Below are 27,573 nucleotides of genomic sequence, written 5' to 3'. Positions count from 1 at the left end.
ACTTTTCGAAGGCTTATTCAAGTACGTGCATCCCATTGATTTACTCATTCCATTTTGAGCTTATCAAAATGTTGCAGGTTTTTAAAAACACCGCGACTTACTGGTTTGTGTGGTCGATTGTAACCCGCGTGAGACAACCTGATTCTGTCAACCTGACAGCGAGCTATCTAACCTTTAAAATATTTGCTCGTGCGCAGACATTGGCTGATGTGCTGTTAAGCACATGCTGACATGTCGCGTTTAGTGACGTCAAAGACAATTATGATGTCACAGCATAAACACGAACGTAACCACTGAAATTTCTTGAATTACTCGGTGCAATGGAAAATTCGTCTTCCAGGTTCTTTAAAGGTTTCTCACTTGAGGATTACAAGCTGCAAGTTCTTTTTAACACACTAGACAAGGAGAAAAAGCAATATTTGAATCAGCTGAAGGAGCAAACACATGTATTCAAAATGTCACTCCGTCCGACAGTGAAGTCAGGCGAAGAATATTGGAGCCAGTATGGAGAGAACTATCACGCCAATGGTGACAAAAGAGAAAAAGATTCTGTAACTCATCCGAGTACAGAACTCAAGGAAGGTCGGTTGACTCTTGTTTTACCTTTTTTTTTCTTTTTGCTGCAGTTAGTTGGGCAACCATGCAGCTTTCCGACGCTCTTATATTCGACATAATCAAGCGCATCACACCTTACGCGTTTGGAGCTAATTTGTCATGCAAGTGCACTGCATTTACTACCTGAAAAGACAAGAGGACGTTGAATATTGCATTTTTCGCTCTGTGATTGGCTCAGAAAACTCATAACACCGTCTCAACCATTCAGATATAAAACTGAAACCATTTTTGATTCGGGTTTAGGCAATAGTGATGTTAGATTTCATCGGCTCCTTGTGGTATTCCCTTTTGATGCGACTGGTGTGGTGATTATTGTATCGAAATGCACTTTATGGCTTTCAGATGGTCAAATTACGCTCAGATTATACAGGCTCCCACCATCACTCTGCTAATGCCATGTTTCTGAATTTACTTCAGCAAACCCTGAGCCTAAAATGTTTCTTTGTCCTCAGTAGTGTCAGAGAAGAAGGAGCCGATCCCTTTTCGCGTCTAAATTTATGTAATTTCAGTGGAAAATGTAGCTCTTTATGAATTTGTCTTGCATTCTTTTATAACTTCGCGACTAAGACTTTTTTTTTGCTCTCCTACAAGAACTGAACAAGAACAACACCGTGACTGTCAATGAGGGAACCAACCCCATAATTACCAGCTCAGCAGCAGCTGAGCACGATGGATTGAATCCATGTGATAAAAGACCAAGATACCTGCAAAGGGACGAGGGTAAACAAAATGCTGACAGAAAAGCTCAGACAAAGAAAAAGTCAGAGTCAACAGGCTTAACACTACTAGAAATACTATGTTCCGACGTTGAAAACGGCGTCCTACTAACGACGACTAGAAGCCATAGCAACTCGGGTCTTGAAGCTGGCGAAAAATGCTTGAAGGACGGTGTTAGTCGAATTCGATCACAATCAAATCAAGAAAAAAGACTCAAAGCCGTAGGCCAACCGGACGTAAGAAGTCGATCCACTTTTTCTAGTTCTGCGACAGTACATGACTTTGAGAACTCTCTGAAATCACCATCAGTAAATACGTCGACGGACCTAAGCTCTAGTTTAACTGACACCTCAAAGCTAGAGAGATCTGCACAAGATCTAAATTTGACTTCTGTGCATTCCAAAAACGATTTCTGGCTGGGTGAAATCACAACAAGTTCACAGTCAACAGAAAACAATATCAAAGAGGACACGGCATACGATTCAGAACCCTCTGGGAACTCTAGCACCTCAAAGAACGAACGGAGCCAGGACACTGATGGGTCGAGAAGTTGCAGATTCGTGCATTTTAATGATGGGCGGAAGCTTAAAAAGCAAAAAAGCAAAAAGGAGAACTTGGGTGCGAAACAAGCCAAAGGGAAATTGAACAGGACTAGAAGCCTAGACGTTAAACTTTTCCAAGTTGATGTTCCACAAGATTCGAAAGGAAGAAAATCGCAGGTGAGGAAAATTGCCTACGATGAAATTAAGGTGGCTCCTCAAATCTTATTCAAATTGATTGCTACTCTGTCACGGAATGGCGAGGATCGCCCAGCTCATCATATTTTTAGGACATTGTTTTTTTTTCATAGCTCAGATATAGCTGCATGGACAACTCACAAAGGGCGGTTGGCACCAAGAGTCTTCAATCTCAAAAGCTTTTTTCTTAGTATGCTTCTTCTCTGCTGTTACAACTTCTGTGTTATTTCTGTAAATCACCATGAAGCTACGTGCTTACGTACTTTCTTGCTTATGTTCTTTAACCTTGATGGTTGAAGATCATTAATCGGCGCGCAAAATTTAAACCAACAAATCGTCAGGCGTTGCCTCATCTGGTTACACCCGAGATGGTGGCACACAAAAGAGCTAGTGTAACGAGCAAAACACTCCAAGAAAACAAGTTTAAACCTCGAAGATAACTTAAGTAGTCTGAAAAACACCAACAAATGTGAACTTTATGCTGATAACAGGCCAAACAATTCGAATAAATGTAACTTTCAAAACAGTATGGATTATGGACGCATCAAAATCGTGAATGGGTTAACAAGAATCTAAAACTAAATAGTAGATAGCTTAAACATCGTTAGCAGCCAAATAAATTAAACACTTAGTGGTTAGAATAAAAGAAGTTTCTACCTCTCAGATTTTCTCTTGGCGCCATGTTTCTATTGACTCGCTCGAAGGGGCTTGACGGGCGAGGATTGTACTGGAAAAGAGGGACTGCTCTTTGGTTGCTGGGCCGATTTACTTTCTAAGAATTGAAAAAGAAAAAGAAAAAGAAAAATAGAAGGAACCTTTGGATGAGAACCTCTCTCTTCCAGAGCTAGTGGTATAGATAGGAGTTTGTATTTGAAACTGTCACATCCACCACCCTCTCCACACCCCCTAATACCACACCCTGTGCCTATTTCCGTTTCAGTGCGCTGTTAGCAAGAAGGCCTATAGATTAATGATAATAACTTCTTCACTCTCTCGTTTCAGGAAGAAATAGCCAAGGACACCAGGGAGAGAATGGATCAATTCTTTGCCAAAGTAGATCGCACGAAGAATTTTCAAACAAATAGGCTAAGATGGCGTTGTACCAGTGGCAACCGCGAACGTAGCACTTGGAAAAGCGAAAAGAAGACATGTTCGGAACAGGGAAAATTTCTTCCTCAAGAAGCAAAGAATGTAAAAGGCTACCGTCGAGCTCATCCGTGGCCAACTCAAGTTTGGAGCTAAACTGAAAAGGTTTTTTACGAAGTTCAACTTCTAGTATTAATATCATTGTATGATGTACTCTTTGTTACATCCGGATCACACACTTAATTTTAATGCCCTTGCTAATTGTCGTCGTTTGGTGCTGTTTACTTCGATTCAAAGTAAACCTTTTTGAAGCTGAATTTTTTTTTCGGTTAATAAACACGAGCGAGATAGCATACTTTCCTTGTCTTTAACTAGTTACAGCAGCATTCAGTCCGAGCTGTCGTTACCACAGTCCTCGAGCTATACCTTCAAAATGTTTCCTCGCACTCGGGCAAGAGATTGAAAACTGTTTATAACCTCTTGATTCGGGTCAAACATTTACATCGAAGCAAATTGGTTAAATGTTATTTTTGAGGTTGCACAAAGTGATTCATGACTCTCCAACAGTCCATTACGAACACATTTTAAAACGACACTGTAGTTTCAAGTATTTTTTTGCGACGTCCAAAACTGCCTTTGACAAAAAGGAGACGGTGATAAATTTTGTCGCTTCGACAGAAAAACACGTAGGAGATAAAAATAAACTAAAGATGGTTAAACTAGCGAAGATTAAAATAGATTGCTAATGAAACTCTGAAAAAAGTATAACCTTGCAATTCCAAGACGCGCAAACGGCAAACAACTCTTAATTTTCCGCAGCAAGACAACAAAATGATTATGTGACAGTCTGATTTGCACGGAAAATATCTTAAGACAACAAGACTTTTTCATGTAACAAAGATTCTTTATTTAGCAACTACAATGAGTCAAGAATTCGTGCTATCTTTTTCTTTCTCTCTTCCATCTGTAAACTGGTGTAGATTTTTCATCTTTCTGTATTTTCACTCGTCTGCCTTTGCCCTGAAAACAAGCACATGATCTTTGTCAGAACATAAAACTGTTAATTTCAAAGCAACACGTATAAAATGGTAAAGATCAATGCTCCAGTGGAAGGCTACTCTAATTGTTCGAAAGCGATTACGCAAAATTATCTTCGGAAAATAGGCGACCACCACCAAACGGAAACTCTCAACTCCAAAGCGAATCGCACGCGTAAGAATTGCTCATCATGTGTTTTCAAATTTAAAAAATCTCAGAGCGCGCGCGCGCGCCATTTGCGCGTCACACCAGTTCGGTGTGAGTAAGAGTTTGCAGCTCTTACCCATTGTAATCTCATCACTACATTCAACTACATTAACCTCAAATCAAAGAGTTGTGTTAAGTAACATGATAATGAACTTCATTGTTTACTTATTAGGTGTCTACGCTTGAAATGAGCCCTGGGCTATCACTTTTCTTCTACTGTTCTCAAAACTAAATGCTTGAGGATGTTTCTGTTCGGAAGGTTTCCTAAAAAAATGTTTTTTTCGTGGTATCTCATACCATAAGGTGCTTCTGAAGCTCCAGTTCCTCAGTGACCTTTTGCAATTTGCTCTCCCGTTCAATTCGTTCTCTTAACTCTTCGTAACAACGATGCCTTTGTTTTTCAAGTCTCTGAAAAACAAACAGGTCATTGAAGATACTTAACATGATAAAACAGGGGGGTCAAAGCAGGAAACATAACTTCAGTAAGGGTGACTTGGGATCTACACCCATAAGGGGTGGGGTGGGGTTATTTTGGTGCGAGGGGGGGTGGAAAGGCACTAAAAGATAACTTTGGTTTTATCAACTGAGTTAATAATGTAAATTGGCTGCCGTAAAGAGAATCTAAAGCTGACATTTCCAGCGTTAGCCCTTCGTCAGAGCGAATAGAAGAATTGTGGGTTGTGTGTGGTAAATATACAGAAAGATGGAGCTACGCTATTGTTGATAACATGGTAATGCCAAAAACACAAGAATACATTCAAATTAGTTGAATGAAAAGCGTTCATTGATAACGTGGGGATTAAGAATACCGATTTGGAAAGTAAATTTGCGTTCGAAAGTTTTGCTTTCATAACTGCCTAGATGTAGAGAAAGACCACACTCCATCCTTGAGTCAGACCAATTTTCATCAACAGCTTCAAAGGAAAATATTGAAATTCATACACATTTCTTAGATAGTACTACCAAATCCCTATCCCCTTCTTAAAAAAAATCAAAAAATCACTTTTCATTTACCTGAACAGTGTGGTCATCTGGAGTCTGCACGAGATGTCTTTTTAGTGTTTCCTTTCTGGGCCTGTTGTATGTTCTTGACACAAGTTCTGGTACAGTGTCAAAATGTGCAGCAGCATCAAAAGACTGAGCTAATGAACAAAAATAAAAGAATTGTTGAAATTACGAACAATCCAGGGCTCAAAATAACGGCCAGTCGACGGACCATGACTGGTCAAATAAAGGTTTTGTCCAGTCATAAAGATTTTGTCCAGGTAGGAAATTTGTCCAGCTGTTTACACGTGTGAAGAAAAATTTACTGGTAACTCTGGGCTAACTTCAGATTTTAAATACACTTTTTTTACATAAACTTCAATGAAATACCACATGAGCTTTTGCCTGAAAACATGATATCTTTGTAAGTGAAAATGATATGTTATGTTCACACGTGAGAAAAAAAACACTGTTTCTTTGAGAGAGAAATATAATCATTTGTTTCACAATGTGGTCACTTCTGATGTGGAGTGCAACGTTTCGACGTTTTCATAGCAAAAAATTAACACAATTTTCAAGATGTACTCGAGGCTAAGAGGACTAAGGCACAAAATTGCCGTTTTGGACAAAGGTTCATAAAATGCATGTATATAATAATAATATTAATAGTAACAATAATAATGATTCAGCAGTGAACATTCCACTAGGTGGCTCTTCCTGTCCACTGTTCCAGGTTAAATTGGATTGAGGGAGAGAAACTGGAGGACCTGGAGAAAAAACCCTTTGAGTAAGGAGGAGAACCAACAACAAACTCAAACTACATGTGATGCCAGGTCCTGCATTGAACCTGCACCACAGTGGTGGGAAACAAATGCTCTCACAACATGCTTACCACCACTGCTCTCACCACTGGGCTATCCCTTCTCCCTCTAAGGGCCTATTTACACGGTACGACTTTGTCGCATGCGACAAGCTTACGACAGGCTTACGACACGAATTGTTTCGCGTAAATCAAACCTACAACTCGCTTACGACTCTTAAGTCATGTCGTAGGCCTGTCGTAAGCTTGTCGCATGCGACAAAGTCGTGCCGTGTAAATAGGCCTTAATATGTATTGCCTGGATGTATTTCATACCTTCTTTTTTACTGTCCACAAATACTACATGCTGATTCACTGGACATACATTGTCATCTTCCAACAAATGAAGACTAGCTTGAAGTTTTTCTATTTTCTGGTTAAAGAGAGTAATATCTGTTTGAGAGCATTGTGATTGTCAGGCAGGCTCTATGAAAATATGCTCACAATCATGCACAGTTCACTGGACACGAGTACCAGAGAATTTACCTCAGTCATTCATTGTGTGTACATGTATGTAGACCTAATTGATCACTACCCAAATGAGACTTTTCAGGGCCAATAACAACAGATTAGAAATTGGCTGTATACAGAGTGCAACCAACAGACTGAATTCAGAGCAAGAGTAAACAAATCCAGTGAGTGGCTGGGGTGGGGGCTTGAACCCAGGACCACTAGATTATAATACCAGTGCCCTAACCACTCATCTACACTGACTCTCTATTCAAACACTAACTTAGGCAAGCCAGTCTTGGAGACTGAAACCTGCCTTAGACTGACTCTGTTCACCATGTGAAATATTTTAACCACTTGCATCAAGTTTTGTATTCATTTACCTTTGCTTCCATGGATCTTTTAGAACTAACATAGTTCAGGTCCTGTGTTTTCATGTGCTTCAGAGCCTTAGCAGTGTGTGTCTTTCCTCTCTTTGCATGGTGGACTCCATCCTACAGTTGAGAACCATTTGTTATTAACCCAATGACCCCTAAGCTCACAAGAATTAAAAAAACCACCAACTAAAGAAGATCTTGATTGTTTAATAAATTCTACTTGTCTGGGACTAAGGAGAACAATGTGGAAAATATACATGCTGGTGGTATCAGTGGCGGTGTAAAAGGTTTAACATTGGCATTATTTCACAACCAGCTCCTTAACCCTTTAACTCCCAAGATCTGATTGTTAATTCTCCCCTCTACCTACTACACATTTCCTTGTAGATTGATTACGAGAATTAGGTGTTCAATCAAAGTAATAAATTGTATCTGATGAGTTTGAGTATTCTCACTACCTGTTTGCTGTGTAATGTACGAATACTATAAGGAGAAGTTTCAAGATAATCACTTCTGGGAGTTAAAGGGTTAACCCTTTTACTCCCAGGAGTGATCAACAAGGACTTCCTCCATGTATTATTCACACCTTTACGCAAAGAGGTAATGAGTAGAATAAAATATATGATTCAATTTGATTTCATATTAAAATTCTCAGGGCTAAAATCATACAAAATCTGGGACTGACAAAGACAATAATTGATACTTAAAATTTCACAAGTAGTGATAGGGTTAATAGTCTTGCCACTGTTACCAGAGTCAATTAAAAACCAGACCAAATATAACAAAAAAGATTCAGAAGGAAGTTGTCGTTCCTGTCCTGTAAGCAGATTAGTGAGTTTTGTGAAAATGACTCTGATAACAGTAGCTGCACTGTAACAAAGTCAAAATGAAACAGCAGAAAAATATAAGTTTCCTTACCTTGGTTTTGCTGCTGATCATCTTGAAGTAAAATTCATCTGGATTCTTGTTTAATGCCTGACAGCAGTGAAAGAAAAATTATATATCTAAGTGGCACTTTCAATTTGAAATTACTATTTTGCAAAGTGTTATTTTTATGACAAATGACTTTCTCCATTGAAATAACATTTGATACCAATAGGTCACAAATATAGATGGTATCACCACAATGAAAAATAAACTCACTTTCTCTCTCAGAAGTTTGAGGTGATCTTGCTTTTTGTGATAGTCTCTGTAAAAAATAAAAATAATGATAACCAAAACAACATCCTGGCTTCTGGTTAGTATGTGGGTAAATATAATACCCTGCTATGAAGAGAATTTGTGTGAGATGCAATTTGGCATACTGGACGCTACAATAAGAGGTACCAGTTCAAGCTCTGCCTGCCTTGTTTTTTTGGCATCTTGAGCAAGTAAGTTACAGAAGAGAGTAAGAAAGAACATTGTTTTGTCTTGTCATTACAGTAGCCACCCTCCTGGCTGTTAAATGCTATAGAAACCAAGCATGAGCACTCAAATTCAATGATAGCTCGAGCAAGTCTGTTAAATATATCTGTGGGCGACCCTCACCTTGCACGCAAGACATAATCTTTATGCTTTTCAAGAAGACCATACTTCTTTCTGCTTTTCAACTGAAAAATAATTTTGAAAATATAAATTTTAAGTTTGCGAGTGTTTTGTGACAAAGTTGTTTAATAGTCCATTTTACAGTTGTGAGCTTGGTTGCCAAGCCTTTGAACAGGAATGAGGCTAAGGGTGACCTTGTTATGATACAAACCTTGCTGCTTTTCAAATGCAAATTACTTTGTTATCATGCTAACTAGATACTGGTCTCTATCACAACAAGGTCACCTTCAGCCTCACTCCAAATCAAAGGCTTGGCAACTAAGCACACAACTGTAAAATGGCCTATTATTTAAATTCTATAATCTGAAAGTTAATTCCCAAATTGTATTCTATTACAGAAGGGTTGACTCTTTTGTAAAGATAAAAATTCAGCCACTCTTAGCTAGCGCTTTTCCAGCGAACAATTAAATGGTACTGGTAATTTGAAATCAAATTTGGAAAGATTAATTTTTTAATTTGCTTCCCTGTCACAGCTAAAATCTAAAAACCTCTGGTGCGTGTTGAGAATTCAGGAACTGCCAAACAATTATTTAAAACAGAATCAATGGAGTCTAAGTACATGTGTTAAAGCTTACAGACGATATGTGATTGCTTTTGTTTGATGAATTTGTCTTGAACTGATCTCGCCATTAACATGAATTCAACAAATTTCTTTGACTTATATCAATTTTCACTACTTGGAGCTGCATCTATGGAGAGATTTCGATTGTACCTGTCCCCTTTCTTTATGAAACTTCTGATAAGACTTCTTAGCCTTCTCGAAAGACGCCATCTTTGAAATTCATTCAGAGCCCGCGATTTTAGGAGGTCCTTGGTTACAATTTGAGCTATAGCTTTTGTGTAAAATATCGTGGTCTATACCGGGGACTGGTACTAAGTCTTACTCGCTCATTCGGTAACTTTGCGCGCCATGTGCGGAGGTAATTTTGTGAAATGGCGAGTATTGGAGAAACGGTTGTTAAATATGTAGGGCACAAGGTATCGAAAGCTCGATGGATTCCTCAAGAAAAGGGCCAGTTGAATGCCTCCGACACATTTGTTACAGGCGGCTGGGACGACCAGGCAAGTGGAACTCTTCTTAAACACAATCTTAATTTCGAAGATTTGACAGTTATGTTGTAGGGAAGAAATTATTTGTAAGACTTTCTTTATTTTTTCTCTTTAGGTTAACAAATTATCCATTTGGAAAAATGAGGAGCCAAGTGGAGAATCAGCTGCCTCCTTCGCTGTCGCAAATGAACCAAAATTGTTGTGTGACACTAATTTTATTGGAGATGTAACGGACATCGAGGTAAATTATACAAAATAGTTAGCAAGTCAATATGCTCAACTCATCAATGAGCTATGAAGTATATTATTGATAATTAAATTCAATTTTGCGATATTTAACCCTTTCACTAGCACAAATGATTAACTTGGAACTTCTCCCTATAATATCCATACATTATCAAGTAAACAGGTAATGAGAAGACTAAAATTTATTTAAAAAATTGTTACCTTGATCTGAAACCAAATTCTTGTACCCAATTTACAAGGATACTAGGGGGGACAATTAGCATTCAGATCTTACGAGTGAAAGGGTTAAATGCAATCAAATTAAGATCTAGCATTGAGTTTACATGCGATAGACCCTTATAAGGTTCATTGTAAACTTTTAGCATGATATGTAAACCTGACAGCTTATAATTATGCATGTGCATCAACTGATCAAACTGCAAGGCAAGTTAATTGGTTTGATCAGAGTGACTGTTGACTGTCGCTACCCCTTGTCAGTGTTTTCTCTTCTTGCCAGACAGTTTGACACTGGCCAACTTATAAAAATTTCTCATCATCATAACAGCTGTGATGCTCAGATGTTTCTTAAAACAGCATGTGGTTGAGCCTAGTTTTTGTGAAATATGTAGCTTAACAGGAAAGCATGCTCACAACATTGATATTTCAACTTTTTTTGTCCTCAATTTGCTGAAATCAATCTGCTTTAAGTGTTTAAACCTGACCTAATTAATTTAATTTTCTTTGTTAGTGTATTGATTCAGAGAGAATCCTGGTATCATCTTCAACAGGAAGTGTTCACCTGTTCCAATATAGTTCAAAACACCAGGTTAGTGTAAATGGTTTTATAATCCTTGTAAATCCATACTACACAATACTGGTATTCAGGTCAACTGATGTGGTTGTGTTCTTGTACAAGGCACTTTGCTCTCCCAGTACTTGTCTCCACATCTGGTTGTATACACAGGTAATTAATTCAAGTCAGTACTCAAGCCAAGTGCTCCAGCCAGCTAGAGCGTATCTTGGCAGTTTCTGCATGAAGCAAGTAGGAGTATTACTACTTCCCCCTGGATGGGATGCCAGTCCATCACAAGGTTCCCTCTCCCCCTAAAATTTTACCAGCTTCACCCACTGATAACCCTGTGGGGAGAGACACTATAGATTAAAGTTCTTTTCCCAAGAACACAACCTATGACAGGTCTTGAAACCTGACTGCTCGACCCAGAGTTAAGTGCACTTACCATTATGCTACAGCATCACCCACATTTTGTTCTACTCGTGCTTGCTCTTTAAATCAAGAGTTAAAAGTTGTTCCAGTGAACATCCCACCTGGAACTTTGCAGTGAAATTGTATCCCTGGTTGGTGGAGTTATGCTGCCAGATGCTTTGGAAATCAATTAAAGTTAAATTCTCACTTCCAAAATTTATTGAACAGTAAATTCACAAACCAGGCTCTATTTCATGCAATACTGTTTGATAAGATTCCAAGCAAAATTGGTTTTTATTATAACACTGAAGTTGAAAGGAAAGGATATTAAAATCTTTTTGAACTTGTCAGGCCATCAGACCCGAGGTTGAATGGAATTCTCTTCACCATGTTGGAAGTCGTGGCTGTTCATGTACATGTCTTGCTACAAATTCTGGCTCCATTGATGTAGTAACCGCTGGTGAAGACGGAAGGATCAATGTATTGAAACTTGATCAGAGGCATCCAGTGAGATCGATAGGTAAGAAATAACAGAGTTGAAGTAGAGATAGAGTTTTAGTTGGCAGACTGCAGTAGTATTTGCAGGAAAAAAGTGAGATTCAAACCCATGCCTCCCAAATGCCAGTTTGGTGCAACTACCAACTGTACAACAAAGCTATACATTGACAAGCTTTATGCACAACAGCCAACAGGTTTTATTTCAAGGACTGTTTGTTTGCCTCTTTCTGTTTCAATTTCTCAAACACTATTTCAAAATATTCTATGAAATCCCAAGACCTCCAGTAAGATTTCATAAAAGGTTACCATTAAATCATTTTGTTGGGTAAGCATTATCCCCAGATAAGATGTCCTGCAATTTTATTCATTTAAATTATGTGACTGTGAAATCTCATTGTTTTACCTGTGTTCCCAGATTCTGCAGACAGCACAACTATAAACAGTATTACTTGTATAATGTCACATGAAGTGGCTGCTGTAACATTTGGCGGTCAGCTCAAAGTTTGGGATCTTCGACAACCTGGGAATAAGCCTGGAAGAACAATGTTACTGTGAGTGTCAATTAAACATTGATTATAGATAACATCATTAATTTATATTTAATGAAGGTTAATGTTTAATCTTCTCAGAAAGGTTAAAAACTCTGGTCTGCTCTATTTATTTTTCTTGTTTTTGTTGTTTTGTTAAAGACTGATAGTAATATTGCTTGTCCAACAATGGGGAAAACAATTACTTTATAACAGATGCAGTATGATCAATGAAGCACCCAGGCTTTGTTAGAGGCTGGCAATTTTCAATATAAATTGACCTAAGTTGCTACCAAGCTTGAAATATATCATTTGCAAATTATTTTGTGTACAGTTCAGGGGACCGTGTCTCACTGCTGTGTGTTGACAAACACCCAATGCAGCCACACCTACTTGCTGCTGGAGGTCAAGATGGTGTACTAAGTATCTGGGATATGCGACAAGAACTTTATCCTGTCACATTACTGGAAGCACATGCAGGAGAAGGTTGGACACCCTTTCCATATTTTTTTTCCTTACCTTGTCAAGAGTTTGTTAGTTCTAACCCATAACCCTTTAACTCCCAAGATCTCATTAGCAATTCTCCTTACTGTCTACCATACAGCTCTTGCGATGTTAGTTTGAAGAATTTTGTATTGGATCAACTAATAATCCCCTAATTAATATTTGTCTTTATTCTCATCACTTGTCTGCTTGCTACTGTATTGATATTGTAAGGAGAAATTCTGTCTTGGGAGTTAAAGGGTTGGTGGTAGTAGTTAGTGGAACATAGAGGTTTTTTTAGACTGCTACTAAAAATTTTAGTGGGGTTTGTAATGTGAGTGTTATTTACTCCATCTAACTGTGGTATGCAAACTGCTCAAAATGTGTCATGTGACACTGGTGTCAAAAAATGGAAAGGACATGTACATGTACTTGACACATAATACCATTGGGCATGCTGCATGTCTTTAACCCTTTACTCCTTAGCATCAGTATCTATGTTCTCCTTACTATTCACTATACGTTTCCCAAGGTGCTGACAAAGAGAATTTGTTCGATAATCAAGAGCTGCGTTAGTTGGTTATCATTTTCCCTTTTCTCAAAACCTTATTGTTTGCTTCAAGGGTGATATTGTAAGGAGAAAGTAGATGCTAGTCACTCTTAGGGGGTAAAGGGTTAAAAGAAGCCATATGGCTGGCATTCATTTTTTTGAGGTTAATATGACCTGTGAGGGTTGGATACAAAGATAACTGAGCACAAAGAAGATTTTGTTTTCTGTGAAAGAATGCAGGAGAGGTGCTAATTGTATTTTGTGTAAGGTGTTGTTCATGCATCAATGGAAGACCACTAACACTTAATAATCTGAAAGTTGTAAAGTACTTGGCCACGTGGCTGTGGAACACAGGTTGCTAGATTGGTGACTTCTGCTATATTAAGTCCCCAAAATTTTAGTTTTGCTCAAGGGACCTAAAACTTGAAGCTCAATGAAATGATTAGGTTTATTTGTGAGATGTGATTGACAGACAAGTTTAGAAGCTTCAGGGTTTGAATGTGAGTGGGATGACACTTTTCAAACTTCTAGTGGTCATTTATTTATTTTCTTTCTTTTTTTTTTATAAGTATGGGAAGTGAAATTTCACCCGTTAAGCCCAGACAACTTATTCACTTGTTCTGAAGACGGATCCCTCTGGCACTGGGATGGTACTTCTGTGGCTGTCCAGAGCACCACAGGCATGCCAGGTTTTAATTCAAGTCACCTCAGCAGTATTGGCAATGGTGCAGGTGCTGGCGGTGGATATGAGAGTACAAGTCCATGGTTATCGGTCGATGCAACAAAACATAAAATGGAGACATTCTCTCTTCTTCCATATAACAGACTGTCAATTAACTCGCTAGATATTCAATCAATGCACTTGTTAAGTGGAAGTGACTGTGAAGCTATTTTTATTATCAAAGATCTGGTCATTAAATGATTATTTTTTTATAATCAGAGCTATTAAAAATGTAATTATCATAATGTTTATACATTGTAACTTTTACAAACTTAATAATATTTAGACTGTACAGTTAACTTTGCAGATCAATTTACAGGAACAGACATTTCCTGTCATAAATTAGCAGCCATCCAACTTTTCACTCTCAAGATCTCAATTGAAATCCTCCTTACTGTTTGCCATGCATTTGTTATGTTAGTTTTATCAACTAATAATCCCCTAATTGATATTTTTCTGTATTTCCATCACTTGTCTGCTTGATATTGTATCAATAGTGTAAGGAGTATGGTATAGATTCAAATTGAACTCTTGAGAGATGATTGCTATTTTTGAAGTCTCTTAGTTTTCTACTTAAAGCATCAAAGATAGCTTTACTCAACAGACACTTGGCCCATTGTTAACCCTGGGGCAAGTGTGGAATTGCCCATAAGGAAGGTGACAGAGACATTGGAAACATCAATCCAATAGCTTGTGAGAGAGTAGCCCTCACACTATTACATATGAAAATTAGCAGCCAATAGTTTAATTGTTTTAACAGGTAGTATAAACCTACTAGTCATTCAAAACCAAGAGCAAAAAAAATCCTATTTTCTCTTGTTCAAAATTTACTGGTAACAAGACAGGCCAACATTTTTATTGAATAAAGATACAAATGGGTATGTGCTGAAACGCTCATTTTATTCATTATCCATCATAGAATAGATTGTGAGTGGTGTAACTTATAAGACTGCAAAATTTATGGCAACAGATTTATAGCAATCTCTCTTAGGTTGTCATCCAGAATGCAGGAGAAATACTACTGGGATGGTGGTGGGGGGGGGGGAGAATTTACTGAATACAAATGGACAGTGAAGGTGGTGGGGAGGGGTGGTTAAAGGAAAGGAGTTCATTGTTGTAAACTGGAGAGGGCTGTGGAGAAAGTGACCTTGAAGCATTCATAAACTTCTATGAAAATGATTGGGAAGTCGTTGAGAAGTGTAAACACTCTGAGACTCTCTGCCAAACTACTGTGATAGCCCAAAGCTCTAGAGATAATTACTAGCCCCATGGTACTACTCTCTGATTGTAAAATTATATTTTCTTGAGTTAAACTTTTCTTGTTGCAATGCAAATCCTTTGTATTGTATGTGGTAGGTGTTCTGACATACACTGTCTACACATTTCATTTTTATGCATAAAATTGTTAACCTGGCCTTAACACATGGTGATTATTTCTAAATGAACACTTTTTCTCTGTTGTTAATGAGACTGGGATTTTATGAAAGAACTATTGTATTTTATTGTCAAGAATGGTGTTTCCCTGTTTTTAGCAAGTATGTACCATAAACAGTTTTCACTTTCCACTGAGATTGTAGCACTGCAAATCCATTGACATGATTTAGCTCATTATGATGAGAAATTGATAACATGCCTTTACTGTGCAGTAGAATTTGAGGCCTCAAGAAGTGTAGAAGAATTCATAAACTGTTGATCTTCTAAAAGAAATGCCTCTATCATTTATCCAGCTCACTATCATAATTTACAAAACAAGCAAATTTATTGGCGAGGTTCCTGGCATGTGTTGGTTGGAACTTGCAAGGTTCTACTCTGAGCAACTTGAAAGCTAAATCTTCCATGATTTGGCCTGAAACCAACAAACACAAGTAGTACATTTCAGCATTGCATTCAGGTCAGAAAGCCAACTCAGGCAAGGTCTATACATTTATTTTTCAGCAACTTCAGAGAGTACAATGTTTCATCCCCCAAACATCTTTCTCCCTAATAAACCCTTCACAACTGAACACCAGTTTGTATATTCTCCATACTGTTCTCTATACATTTTCTAAGGTGTGGGCAAGGAGAATTTGTTCAACAATCAAGAGCATCATTAGTTGGTGATCATTCCCTTTATTCTTGTGACCTCTAGATGTGATTCAGGGGTGACTGAAGGAAGAAATTAGATGTTAGTTACTCAGGGATCAAATGATTAATAATAACCTTAATTTTCATTATTAGTATGCTCTATTTTATATAAAAAATTTAAGAATGTATCTACACATATTGACAGCACAGCTACTGATAACATGTTTGACTCTGTATAACTCATGACTGTAATCAAGACAGTTTTGTACTTGTCACTGATACTTACCAGTGCATAAGATAATTTTTTCTTTTCCAAGGTATTTTATTGTCTCTGCAGTTTTTCTGAGGCATTCTTCTGAGAGGAAAGGGGGATCAGCCACAACTATATCAAAGGAGTGCTCAGTGACTGAAGCAGGCAAGTCCAACGGCTTCTTGTAGTCATAGAAAACAAAATCTTCACCAAATACAGAGAATCTTCTGTCATATTCGAAGACTTTTGCTTCACATCCCTCTGGTTTGATTTCAAGTAGTTTTTTGTACAAAGTTGGGGAACAAAGGCAAGCTATTCTGGAATTTAACAAGGAAAATTAGAAGTAATTTTGAGTTAGTATAGGTAGCAACATGATTTTGAGTGCAATTTGGCATTGATAAGCACAAGTAAATATTTTCAAAGACAGCAAAACTGCACGAGCATGTAGGGTGTGTGAAAATTTCTAGTCTTTGAAAAATTTACAAGTGTTTTTTTTCTACAAAATTGTATGAGAAATCATGTTGTTACTTGTTAATAATTTACATGAAAAATGCATCACAGAAAGTCAAGATGGACAAAATTTTGGCAGAACGTGGATGCTATTAGTAATTTGCACTTGTGTTGCAGCTTTGCACTCCTGCTACATGAAAAATGCACTTGTTTTCAATCAATAAGACGACGTAATTTGTTCATGTATATTATTATCATTATAACTGACATTAGCCTATAATTAATGGTCCAATAAGACCCTTCTCCCTTCCTCAAGGAAATAAACCGCTGGCATTGTTATGTGTGTAGTCTTTGGGTATAAAATCTATATTTATTTGAAGGTCTCTACTATTCTGCTTTATATATTATAGGCTTTAAAACAAATAACTGGAAGGTGCACAGGGTATATTTGTCATTTCTGAGTAAAGTCAAAATACAAGTATTGAATTGCATTTGGCTCTTATCAGTTAATCTCTTGTCTGGTGGGGCATGCGATAGCCGTTTATATAAAGGTCAACATCCAGGTTTACCACCTACACAGGTTCATTTTCATATATTCTTAGGAAAGACTCTTCTTTCTTAGAGAAAGGGTCTCTCTGTACAGAAGTTGTGTTCTACTTACCTCCAATCTTTACAACCTAATTTTCCTCACCTGCCATTTTGTGATGCTCTTAGAGCTTCTTCTGCCAATATTGTGGCTGTCCTGTTGTCATACCAAAACTGACTCAATTGCTATGAGAGCAAAAAGCAAAATGAACAATGAACAAAACAAAAAGAACCACAAAACACAAATTGGTTTTTCATGGCCTTCAGAAATTTCCTTGCAAAAGCCTGATTGAGGAGCCCAGAAAAAAAAAAGTAATTTGAATCATTTGCTTGATTGACAGACCCAGTCCTCGCTTATTTCCTGATTTTCTTGTGATGCTTCTGATTCCTGCCTTTGTTTCTCTTTAGCATAAAATTCCTGCAAAGCTGCCAGAGTATGAGCCGATAACTGAGGGATATCATCATCGCTTTCACTTCCAACTGGCTGATTTTGCTGAAATTAGACGTGAGAAAGAGACCACCTTGAAATTAACATATTCAACATATGCAGAGTGCAGTCAATTTTGTGAATGCATGCAATTTAGTAGTTTATGTTAAATGAAGTTTATCATTTTGGTAACGGAGTGATTGACGAGCAAGATCGGACAACCACAAGCGGAAGTCAATTTTACTGACACGATTTCTGACATAATTGGATGACACAAAGTCTCGTGGCGAACCAATGATGCAAAAAGTCCAAACGTGCGAAGAGAAACCATATGAAAGATTCTGCTGAAGATTCTTCTGAGCAAACGTGCTTTGATCGCCAAACTATGTCTGATCGGCTTGAGACCCACAAATTGCAAATGAAACCTGTGAAGCGTAAACTAGTAGGGGCCGAAATAAATTAAAAGGGTATTTGGGTCGATTCCGGTCCTGTAGGCCCTGGGAGTTTGTACTGTACCTTATTATAGCATTCTTGTTCGTCATCCGCCATGTTGATAACGTGTAACCAGGCCTAATCTGTGAGCGGCCTCTAAGCTACTAATTAAAAATTAAAAGTTTCCATGACATCAACATACTAATTATTGTGGTGGTTTTGTATGCACACTTAAAGCCAGCCGCATCTCCCAAACAGCGAGACGCTGTGAGATTCCCTAGCTGTAAGGTGTTCAAGATGAATTATTGTGGATATGAAAACGGAATGTCCCATTAGCGGATGCTATCCTCGGACGAAGACAAAATGTCCAGCAACTTCGATCCTGCTGTGAAGACGCCGGTGAAGATTTTGCGCGAAACGCCGCTAAAGTACCAATCGAACGATCACATAAACAACCTGCAAGAGGAAAAAGAAAACTTCCTTAAGTTTGGTAAAATACCACAATTCCAGTTCGCCGGCGCTGTGGACTGGCTAGGAACAAATAAGAAGAACAGTGAAATACGATTTGACTTTTTTCAAGAAGCGCGTTACATTTTGGAGCGCGTGAGGGATGTATACGGCGGCGGCGATGTATTTTTTGACGCAGCTTTTGGAGAAAAGATTTCTCTTAGCCAAGCGTCTCAGACTGTCTTACAGTATTTAAAATCACACGGTTTAGATGGTTCTCTGAGTGTATACTGGACAAGTGATTTGAACTGCAGTGGGAAGATGTTTTGGCAAGGACCCAATGTACGCTACAATCGACCCGAAGCACGGAAGTTTAGTTTGTGGCTCAAGAAAAGCAGCGAAAATGTTTATCTCCGAGAACTCGGAATTAAAAGTTTGATGGACCACGAAATTGGCACTCATTTTGTATCCTTTTTCGTCTTTCAAGATTTCATTTCCTGTAAACTTTAAAATCAATTTTAATCGTGTGATCAGAGATTCTGAAATATCATATAATATTTATTCTTCCGGAAAACTGACCATGTAACTTGTTTAAATAGTGAATCACCTCCTGCAAAGGTTTTTCTTAATCAAAGTCACAAACGCTTCATATACTTCATCGCGAGAATCTGTTTCCATAGCACCTCTCGATCTGATCTTAAAAAATTCTCGTAATGTGAATGTTCCCTCGCAGATCTAGAGTGTGTCACGAACTTAAAATTCATATATTTTGCGGTGGAAGCTCATGGCAGCTGAGTTTATTTGAGACTGGGGTTTCATTCATGAGACTGGGGTTTCATTCATGTTCCAATTGTCGTTAAGTCAATAGACTGATTTTGGGAAGAAAAAATTTTCGATCATTGTATCTTTGCGCACGTTTTATTTTGACTCTTAATTCGTAGCACAAGACCGGCGAACGATAAAATCTACTTGCATAACGAGATATCAATTTACTTTTCCTTTGTTTACATAAACTTCTGTTGTTTATGTAGCTGTCAGTCTTTTAGACAACAGGGTACAGTAGAAACATGATGTAAACGTGATGAAGAATTTTCTCGTCACCTCAACCTTAAACTTACGTTACATAATCGAGAGTAACTTGAGGCTAAGTCGTCCGCTTGCTTTCCTGTCCATAAACACAAATGGAAGTATGGCGTACTGTACATGATCAAGTATTGTACAGAGAATTGGTTCGCTATTTCAGCTTTTGGTTAGCGTACTGTAGAATTCACGACTTCTACCGATGATTATTTACATTGGCTAATGGTAATTTCGATTGTTATGAACTGCTTTTGACACTCTTGGGTGATTGATGCATTGTGTACTATCGTAATTGGCTTTATAAGCTACTGGTGGCAGATTAATTAATCTAATCACTTATTTATAAAACAACTAAACGTTGCGAAGTTGGCTTCCCTCATAAACTCGTCGAGGGAAGTAAACTTGATTTTACAGTGCATTTTTGACCCAGAAGAGAAGGTGCCAAAAAGACATGACATCTAAGATGAACAGGTTCAATTAGGTGAAAAACTTAAGGCTGAGAACAGTTTGTGTAGAGTCCAAACTTATTTATCCAGAAATGCACATCAAGAAATTGCGAATGTTAACGCAAGACACCTTCGCAATTCCTTGTTATGTACTTTTTCCCTCCCACAAACGGTCACAGCCTTTCCTACCAGAAGGTCATCCTTTTCCTAGCTGATTTTCCTTAACTCTTCAATCTCGCGTTTCAGCTCAGGGCCACAAATGATGGTTTGCAGCCGTGGTACTCAAACAGGAAGAAATTCGACCTTCGCTCTCCTAGGTCTTACACTGGCAGAGTCAACGAAGAAGGTCTGGCAGCGATCAATACCATTTATCAGGCGCAAGTTAAGATGCTATTTCTGCCAGCGTTACTCTACTGTAAGTATCTATCTCAACCCTTTACTCCCTAGCATCAGTTTGCATATTCTCTATACTGTTCCCTATACATTTACTAAAGGATTTGACAAGGAGAATTTGTTTAACAATCGGGGGTGATAATGTAAGGAGAAATTAGATGCTTGTCGCGTGTTCAGTATCATCATAACAAACTTCTTAGTCGCACCACTCTTTCGACACATCGTTTCAGACACAGCATGTATGTCGACTGAAATGTCCTTCAAGGAGCTGTTTGAGCATCTAGCGATGTACATATACGACCCAGAGCAGCGATGGAAGCAGGTGGTACGGGCCAAGAGGTGTCTCTCCAATTGCAGCGACATTGGAGGCTGTGGATATGATCAGTGCTATTTTGAAGGTATACTTAAATATTGAAGTAGGCGTCAGTAAAAACTAGACTGTTTTAAGTTGTTCTTGCCAAACTCAACTGAATTACATAAAAGATGAGATTCATCGATTTCTGAAAAAAGGAAACATCAAAGAAATTCTGACAAAATAATAGTAATGAAAGAGAAAAGATTCAACGTCTTTAAAAAAAAAGAAAGAAATCTTTGTGCCGGTGGTGGGCGTATATAGTGTATGAAATAATACAAGATGGCGTTAAATTCCGTCCTTCCTCTCGCCCCTTCTTCCCTGTTTTTTGCTTTAACTTGTGATTTTTAATTCACTCTCCTTACCATTTCAGGAGCTGTGACTATTTTGCGTCAAGTGAACGATATCGATTTCAAACTGATGTATGCCGGAAAAATCTGTTGCGACGAACTGCAGAGGATCAAGCGCATTGCTCGACAGGGCTGTGTTAAACTACCTCACTTCCTAAAAGACATGGTAGCCTACAAGAAAACACTGAATGAAATTGCTCTAACGAATGGACTCATACAGAAAATTAACAGACCTTTGTTATGCCGAAATAACTCTCGACCTAAAGTGTGCAAAAAGAAGTCTCTAGTTTCACCTCAAGATCGAGTCCAGTCTAGAATTTTTAGTTGTCCTAAATCAAGATCGCAAAGTGGTCCGCTTTCAACGACTCTTCCAACTAGGATTTTGCCTCGGCGTTCTGACATGTATAGAAGGCTGTGTACTAGCGTGGCTTCTTTCGCACCTCTGTCATCTTAACCCTTTACACCCGAACATCAGTATGCATATTCTCTATACTGTTCTCCACACGTTTTTTAACTCGCTGATAAGGAGAACTTGTTTAACAATCGAGAGCTTCTTAAGTTGGTGATTATTTCCTTTATTCTCGTGACCTTAATGTGTGACTTAGGGGTGATATTGTAAGGAGAAATTAGATGCCAGTCACTCTTAGGGGTTAAAGGGTTAAGAGAATAATAATAATAGAGTTTGCATTGTTTTAAATTGGTTACAGTGTTTGAGTCTGGTTGGAATTCATTCAAGATGTGCGTGTTAATTCTAGAGTGGGAAGAAATAAGAACTGGTATTGCTGTACATGATAGCAATTTTTATTAAAAGAAACAATAATATTTTTTCTTACATTGATTTGTATTGAAGAAGCGACGCTTCTCCTTGTTATCACGTCCTGAAAAAGCCTTTACCCCAAAAATTCCATTACATTTTAATGATTGGCTTATTCCTGACAGTGTCAACTTGTTACAAGAGATCATTAGTTTACTCAACTCCAAACCATAGAGAAAACTTATCGCACCTACTGGGGGGGGGGGGGGGGGGAGGGGGAGTTAGTGATGCATGCTTTGTGCATTCCGGTATTATAGCATTTCAATCCAGCACTGTTTCGACAAGAAATTTTCTAGACGTCCTTACAACTTTCATTTCTTAATGATCTTTTTCTGGGTTAAAAAAAGCTCGAGTTTAAACTTAAGTAGATACAAATTTATCTCAACTGAGAATTCCCGTTCTTAGATCCAGGGGTCCTTCCCCCTGGCTAATCTTTATCTTCCAGGGGAACCTTGTGCTTAGTTTGCGTTAACCGAGTTTACCGTAATACGATGGCTGATCGATGTTTCACCGTTATCAGAAACAGCGTATCTTCTGATAAATATTAGGAAATCTTGCAAATTAGAGTAGCGGCATTCTGGAGTTTTACTAAGGCCAGTTTTTTAGCCGCGGTGATCTGGGTCAAATAATGCTTTCGCCGGTTAGCCAGCGGAGTTAGCCCATAGAGTTGAAATCCATCATGGGCGCCGGGATCTCACGAGTCACTCGCCTCGTGAGAAAACCCTTGGAAACTCACAGAAGAATGGAGAAGATACTAGAAAAGAAACCAAAGCCTGCGCCAAAGCACCCTAGTTCAGAAGCTGCAATAGCTAATGCACGAAAACGTGAGTATTCGGAGAGAAAGTGTGGGGTGATTTGCAAAACATTCCTAAATCTCGACCCTTAACGGCATCAAAGTTTGATGTTGATGTGTGAATGAACAATTGTACAGTTCTGACTTACCAGGGATGTACTCGTGTCATCGGCATATTAAGAGATTTAAAACGCAGTGTAATGTAGATTAAGTTTTGAAAGTTCAGTTGACACACAGTCTCAATATTTGCAAGCTCAACAGAGTTTTAATAAATATTGTCAAATCAACTTCCTCACGGAGATTTTTCGAAACATTCAGGTTGGAAAATAATTCTGAAACAGAGATTTAGCTCTTTTCATATTTAAATCAAATAATGTAATCAACTCCTTCTAAGGTGAATCATTAGAGGAACAGTATCTTGCGATTGCGTCCATCCTACGAAAGAGTCTGGATACCTGAAATCTGAAGATCCAATCTGTAGAGAATGGCAGAAATCAACTAGATCTTACTCATGCAAAGCCATTTTGACTCTAAGTGTAGCAAGCTTTTAAGACTAAACTCATTCAGGCATTTGTTGTTCTCTGCAGATTGAATGGTAGTTTTTGACTTTAAAACATATCCCTCACCCCTATTTCTCTTCTTATCACTCACTTCATCCCAATGTCTTCCCTTAAACTGGAAATCACAGGATTAAACCCATTTAATCCAATGTCCTTCAAGATGGACATATCAAAAAATTACAACATCAACACAATCTTCCTTTTTTCTTTTGGAGGGGGAAAGGGGGAGAGATCTTGTAAAAAGGAAGAAGCATAGAGCATGGTTTGTTGATTTCTGTACAATCCTCTAACTGGAGTAAAAGTTAATGTGATCTGCTCCTTAAAAGTCTGGCTGTATTAAGAAAATCCTGTTTCTGTCTCACAGAAACAATTCACATTTTATGCTCCTGTTTAGCTGGGTAGTGTTAAAAATTAAGTGTATTAATTCAGGGGTTTCATAGAAACTGGTTACCAGCAGTCTTCTGCCTCCTGTGAGACCTTACCTGTTTAGCTTGTGAGCAGGCTCTCTTTTTTGGGTCTTACCTAACAGCTCATTTTACGATAAGCCATCTATTACACTTTCTACAATAGCTTGTGGAAAAAATTCTTTAAACTTCCTGATAAATCAGTTTTGGTCTCTAGATAATGAGGAGCTGTTTAAAGAAAGAGACAGAAAAGATGACATCCTCCTAGGCAGACTGAGAGATTTCAAAATAATGGATGCTCAGGAAGGGAAGGTATGAAATTGGAGAGAGAATTTTTTAACTCTTTAACTCCCATGAGTGACCAAGACAGAATTTCTCCTTACAATATCTATACAATATCAACCAAAGAAGTGATGAGAATAAATAAAAATATCAATTTGGGGACAATTAGTTGATCCAATACTAAATTCTCTGAACTAACATTATAAGAATTGTAGGGTTGACATTAAGGAGAGTTACAAATTTGATCTGGGAGTTAAAGGGTTAATTCAAGATTGTTCTGTACCAACACCCATAGACTTTCATAGGTAGTGAAGAGTATTAAGTACCATCAGTATCAATTTTGATAACTCATTCCTGTTAGAGCTGTGTGTTCCTGACATAAACATTATTTATAACCTGATCTCTTTGGAGAAAGAAAGAGGACCATGGTGATAACTCTGTGGTACTTTAATTTTTATTTCTTTATTAGTTTTTTTTCTTAATCATTTGTGATGTGACCACAATTTCCTTTGCCCTCAGCAGGGTACAGAGGAAGAAAGTTTTATAACATTTCACTAGTTTTTAGGGAGATGATGTAGGATGATTGAAATTTTTGTAGAAGTGGAGTATTAAGATTGACTTGAGAATTTGCTGGAAATTTAAGAGTAGACTGCTGGATACAGCTGGCAGTCTAAACAGTGAACATACAGTTTGGCAAGTCTAAGTTCAGAACATAGACAATAGCCAGTTTTGAATTACAATCTCTTGATTCACCATGGATGTATTAATTGGATTAATAGATGGAACTGTAAAGACAAACATTATTTTCGCTGCTGTGTAAGATAGAAAGTTTAGGGCAAATATCATAACAAAGGACTCCTACAATACTGCGAAATACAGAGTGACACCTATCAATTTGCCCTTTGTCTGGTATTCATCATGTGAATGCTAACTTCCCTCCTGTAAGTCTCTGATGGACCATCTAACCAATCATTCTTGGCGCCTGTTTCAGCCAATCAGTGGAGAGCAGGAGACAAACAGAAAATTACCTATATCCCGCGAGTCGTCGATGTCCCGTCAGGTGGGCGTGGTGCCGAAAGGGAAAATAACCTCAGTCCAATTATCAGAACTTTTTGCGAAGAGATTAGAGGATCCTGACGAGTGGACCAAGTACAAACTTGCGGAGCATTATAAGTTAGACAAGGAAGCTTTATCGTCAGTTTTAAAGTACTATAGTGACTATACAGTGGTGGCCAAAGCAGAACTACCCAGGCCATTAAATCCGTCAGTTCTTGGTTGACACAAATTTCTCTGGTGCGATCATTGAAGATGATTGATTTTGTACGTCAGGGAAATATCTTATGGGGTTAATTTAGTTGTTTTCGGCAGTCACGCTTTTCGACAGTCACGCTTTTCCCAGTTCCTTAAAAAAAGAGAGGTTCGTTTACGGACAGTATTCATCAATTTAAATTCAATGTACTTTCTGGTGAAATCTGTTTGACCACTTATTTTTTCGCGTCGATTCTGAGAAAACAGGAGACAGAAAAGCGACCGTCTTGCGCGGGATTGCGGTCAAGATTTTACGTGTAATAATGTCGTAAGCTCATCTTCAACTATCTGTCATAAATTGACATTGGTACGGCCACAAGAATTTGAAAGCGATTTCAGAGTCCTGCGGTTGATGCTGGTGGGATAATGTTTAAATTCATGTGAGATTTCCTGTTTTTCGCGCACGAATATAATGATAGTTGCAAACGAACTGTGAAAAGAAAAATAAAGTACAGCATAAAATAAAATCATCGATGCATTCTTGGTTTTCTTTAAGCAAGACCTTAATGAAAATCGAATAACCAAACCCTTTCAACCTTTACGGGTGACCAGCATCTCATTTCTCCTTACAGAAATACTGCTGAATCATTCATTAACCCTTTACACCCTCATATCAGTATGCATATTCTCCATACTGTTTTCTATACCTTACCTAAGGTGCTGACAAGGAGAATTTGTTTAACAATCAAGAGCTTCTCTGTTTGGTGATCATTTCCTTTATTCTCATGACCTTACTGTGTGATGCAGGGGTTATACTGTTGGGAGAAATTAGATGCTAATCACTCTGGGGTTAAAGGGTTAAGATCATGAAAATGAAGGACATGATCGCAAACATAGAAAGCTTTGATTGTGAAACAAATTATCCTTGTTAGTACCAAATGAAATGTAGAGAGAGGAGTGGGGAGAATACGGATACTGATATTTGGGTGTATATGTTTAAATAACACCTGAAACATTGTCATTAACACGAAAGATAATGCCACCAATCTTATGTCCCATCCGCACCAGTAAAAGAGGTTTGGTTGAACCAATTTTAACTAGATGAAAACTGAAAGACTAGATTTTACACGGCACTAAGTAATAGCTAACTTTATTTGCATTGAGCTAAATTTGAAGTCCCAAACATCATTTTAAGCAGATTCTATCATCAAGAAAACAATTTCAAGTCACATTTGACAAAACAGCTTTAACACGTGTTTTAGCTTTTTTAAATTGGTTTTAATCTATTATGCACTGTTGACTTCATTTGGTTCAAATGCTTGTATGAGGCTTCAAATCTAAAGTTTTGTTTAAATTCAAAGCACGCATGTGATAACCAATCTAACCAGCACTCGTCTTGTGCGTGGAAGAATTTTTTTTCAGTAATTCCAAACATTCTGTTTACTCTGGAAGATAATAACTTGGAGGAAATCCTCAGCGTCCGCTTATCCAGATTATTGCCTTATTGCGATCAATTTTCTGTTAAACAATTAGCAGAATGAAATCCTAGCCGATTTGTGGCTTACAGTGATTAACGGTTCGATAAGAAGGGAATTTTTTGTGGAATAAAGGTTCCATTGATGTTATATTGTAGTGATTAAAAAGCAAACAATATTAATCCGCGCCTTTGGCTTGTACACAAATATTTTCTTGTATTCTCGATTGTTCCTCAAAATATCGGCGAAGGAATTCAGTTTTGGGTCTGATTTTACGCAGGAAATGTGTTTCTGTGCAAGTAGAGAAGGAGTAAGCTTGTGGAGTTTGTTTAAGTGAATCTTGTTCTCAGCCCTGTCATTAATAAGGTATTCTTACCATAGCAGATTGAAAAAATCGATAATGCTTTTATAAGCCTCTCGATAAATATTTTCACGGAATTTTAATGCTGATATTCGTAATTAAGCAACTATGGTTGTCAATCATTCTGTCGTGTCTCCGCGACCTTCGTGTCTCGAATATTTTCATCAATATTTCAAACTGAAGTTGAAGATAATTGAAAACGTGATGCTCTGCATTGAAGAACTCAATTTCAAAACATACCAAGCGAAGTTGACATCGCTGATATTAGCAACTCGATCAGGAATTATGTCTGTTCAATTAAAGTCTTCGTTATAAGATTCGACTTGATGAGCATTTCCAGAATTTGTTCTTCCTTCCTTGGATGAGTTTGCCATCTGTTAAGGTCCACGGGTCCTTCTGTTTACGAAAAAGAAATTAACTTAGTTCAAACACTGTTGACAAATAAAAT

General features: G+C 37.9%; 6 protein-coding genes across 6 annotated transcripts; 4 read left to right on the top strand and 2 right to left on the bottom strand.

Moving 5' to 3' along the window:
- The first annotated feature begins 178 nt into the window (after positions 1-178).
- LOC113668631 (uncharacterized) lies at positions 179-3,875 on the top strand. The gene is made up of 3 exons (XM_027184571.2): positions 179-582; positions 1,207-2,051; positions 3,072-3,875. Exons 1-3 carry the CDS (start codon positions 321-323, stop codon positions 3,309-3,311), a joined length of 1,347 nt encoding a protein of 448 aa, XP_027040372.2. The 5' UTR covers positions 179-320; the 3' UTR covers positions 3,312-3,875.
- Positions 3,876-4,038: 163 nt separating this feature from the next.
- Positions 4,039-9,464, bottom strand: LOC113668648 (putative U3 small nucleolar RNA-associated protein 11). Its single transcript, XM_027184585.2, has 9 exons — positions 9,367-9,464; positions 8,598-8,659; positions 8,214-8,259; positions 7,989-8,045; positions 7,077-7,187; positions 6,520-6,616; positions 5,415-5,542; positions 4,698-4,808; positions 4,039-4,175 (listed from the first exon to the last, which is right to left on the bottom strand). The coding sequence occupies exons 1-9, from the start codon at positions 9,424-9,426 to the stop codon at positions 4,095-4,097; spliced, it is 753 nt and encodes a 250-aa protein (XP_027040386.2). The 5' UTR covers positions 9,427-9,464; the 3' UTR covers positions 4,039-4,094.
- A 57-nt stretch (positions 9,465-9,521) lies between these two features.
- Positions 9,522-14,827, top strand: LOC113668649 (nucleoporin Nup43). Its single transcript, XM_027184587.2, has 7 exons — positions 9,522-9,716; positions 9,820-9,945; positions 10,678-10,755; positions 11,485-11,653; positions 12,047-12,182; positions 12,493-12,644; positions 13,761-14,827. The coding sequence occupies exons 1-7, from the start codon at positions 9,588-9,590 to the stop codon at positions 14,111-14,113; spliced, it is 1,143 nt and encodes a 380-aa protein (XP_027040388.2). The 5' UTR covers positions 9,522-9,587; the 3' UTR covers positions 14,114-14,827.
- Positions 14,057-18,358, bottom strand: LOC113668670 (EEF1A lysine methyltransferase 1). The gene is made up of 5 exons (XM_027184621.2): positions 18,205-18,358; positions 17,605-17,754; positions 17,368-17,447; positions 16,263-16,543; positions 14,057-15,758 (listed from the first exon to the last, which is right to left on the bottom strand). Exons 1-5 carry the CDS (start codon positions 18,235-18,237, stop codon positions 15,628-15,630), a joined length of 675 nt encoding a protein of 224 aa, XP_027040422.2. The 5' UTR covers positions 18,238-18,358; the 3' UTR covers positions 14,057-15,627.
- On the top strand, positions 18,291-22,017 carry LOC113668669 (microtubule-associated tyrosine carboxypeptidase 1). Its single transcript, XM_027184620.2, has 4 exons — positions 18,291-19,032; positions 20,340-20,508; positions 20,717-20,884; positions 21,212-22,017. The coding sequence occupies exons 1-4, from the start codon at positions 18,460-18,462 to the stop codon at positions 21,640-21,642; spliced, it is 1,341 nt and encodes a 446-aa protein (XP_027040421.2). The 5' UTR covers positions 18,291-18,459; the 3' UTR covers positions 21,643-22,017.
- A 457-nt stretch (positions 22,018-22,474) lies between these two features.
- On the top strand, positions 22,475-25,816 carry LOC113668680 (NADH dehydrogenase [ubiquinone] 1 alpha subcomplex assembly factor 4). Its single transcript, XM_027184631.2, has 3 exons — positions 22,475-22,826; positions 23,977-24,071; positions 25,033-25,816. The coding sequence occupies exons 1-3, from the start codon at positions 22,682-22,684 to the stop codon at positions 25,318-25,320; spliced, it is 528 nt and encodes a 175-aa protein (XP_027040432.2). The 5' UTR covers positions 22,475-22,681; the 3' UTR covers positions 25,321-25,816.
- The last annotated feature ends 1,757 nt before the right edge of the window (positions 25,817-27,573 follow it).

Source organism: Pocillopora damicornis, chromosome 8 (genome assembly GCF_964200805.1).
Source record: "Pocillopora damicornis chromosome 8, jaPocDami1.2, whole genome shotgun sequence".
Lineage (NCBI taxonomy): Eukaryota > Metazoa > Cnidaria > Anthozoa > Scleractinia > Pocilloporidae > Pocillopora > Pocillopora damicornis.
This window is presented reverse-complemented; position numbering and strand designations above follow the sequence as displayed.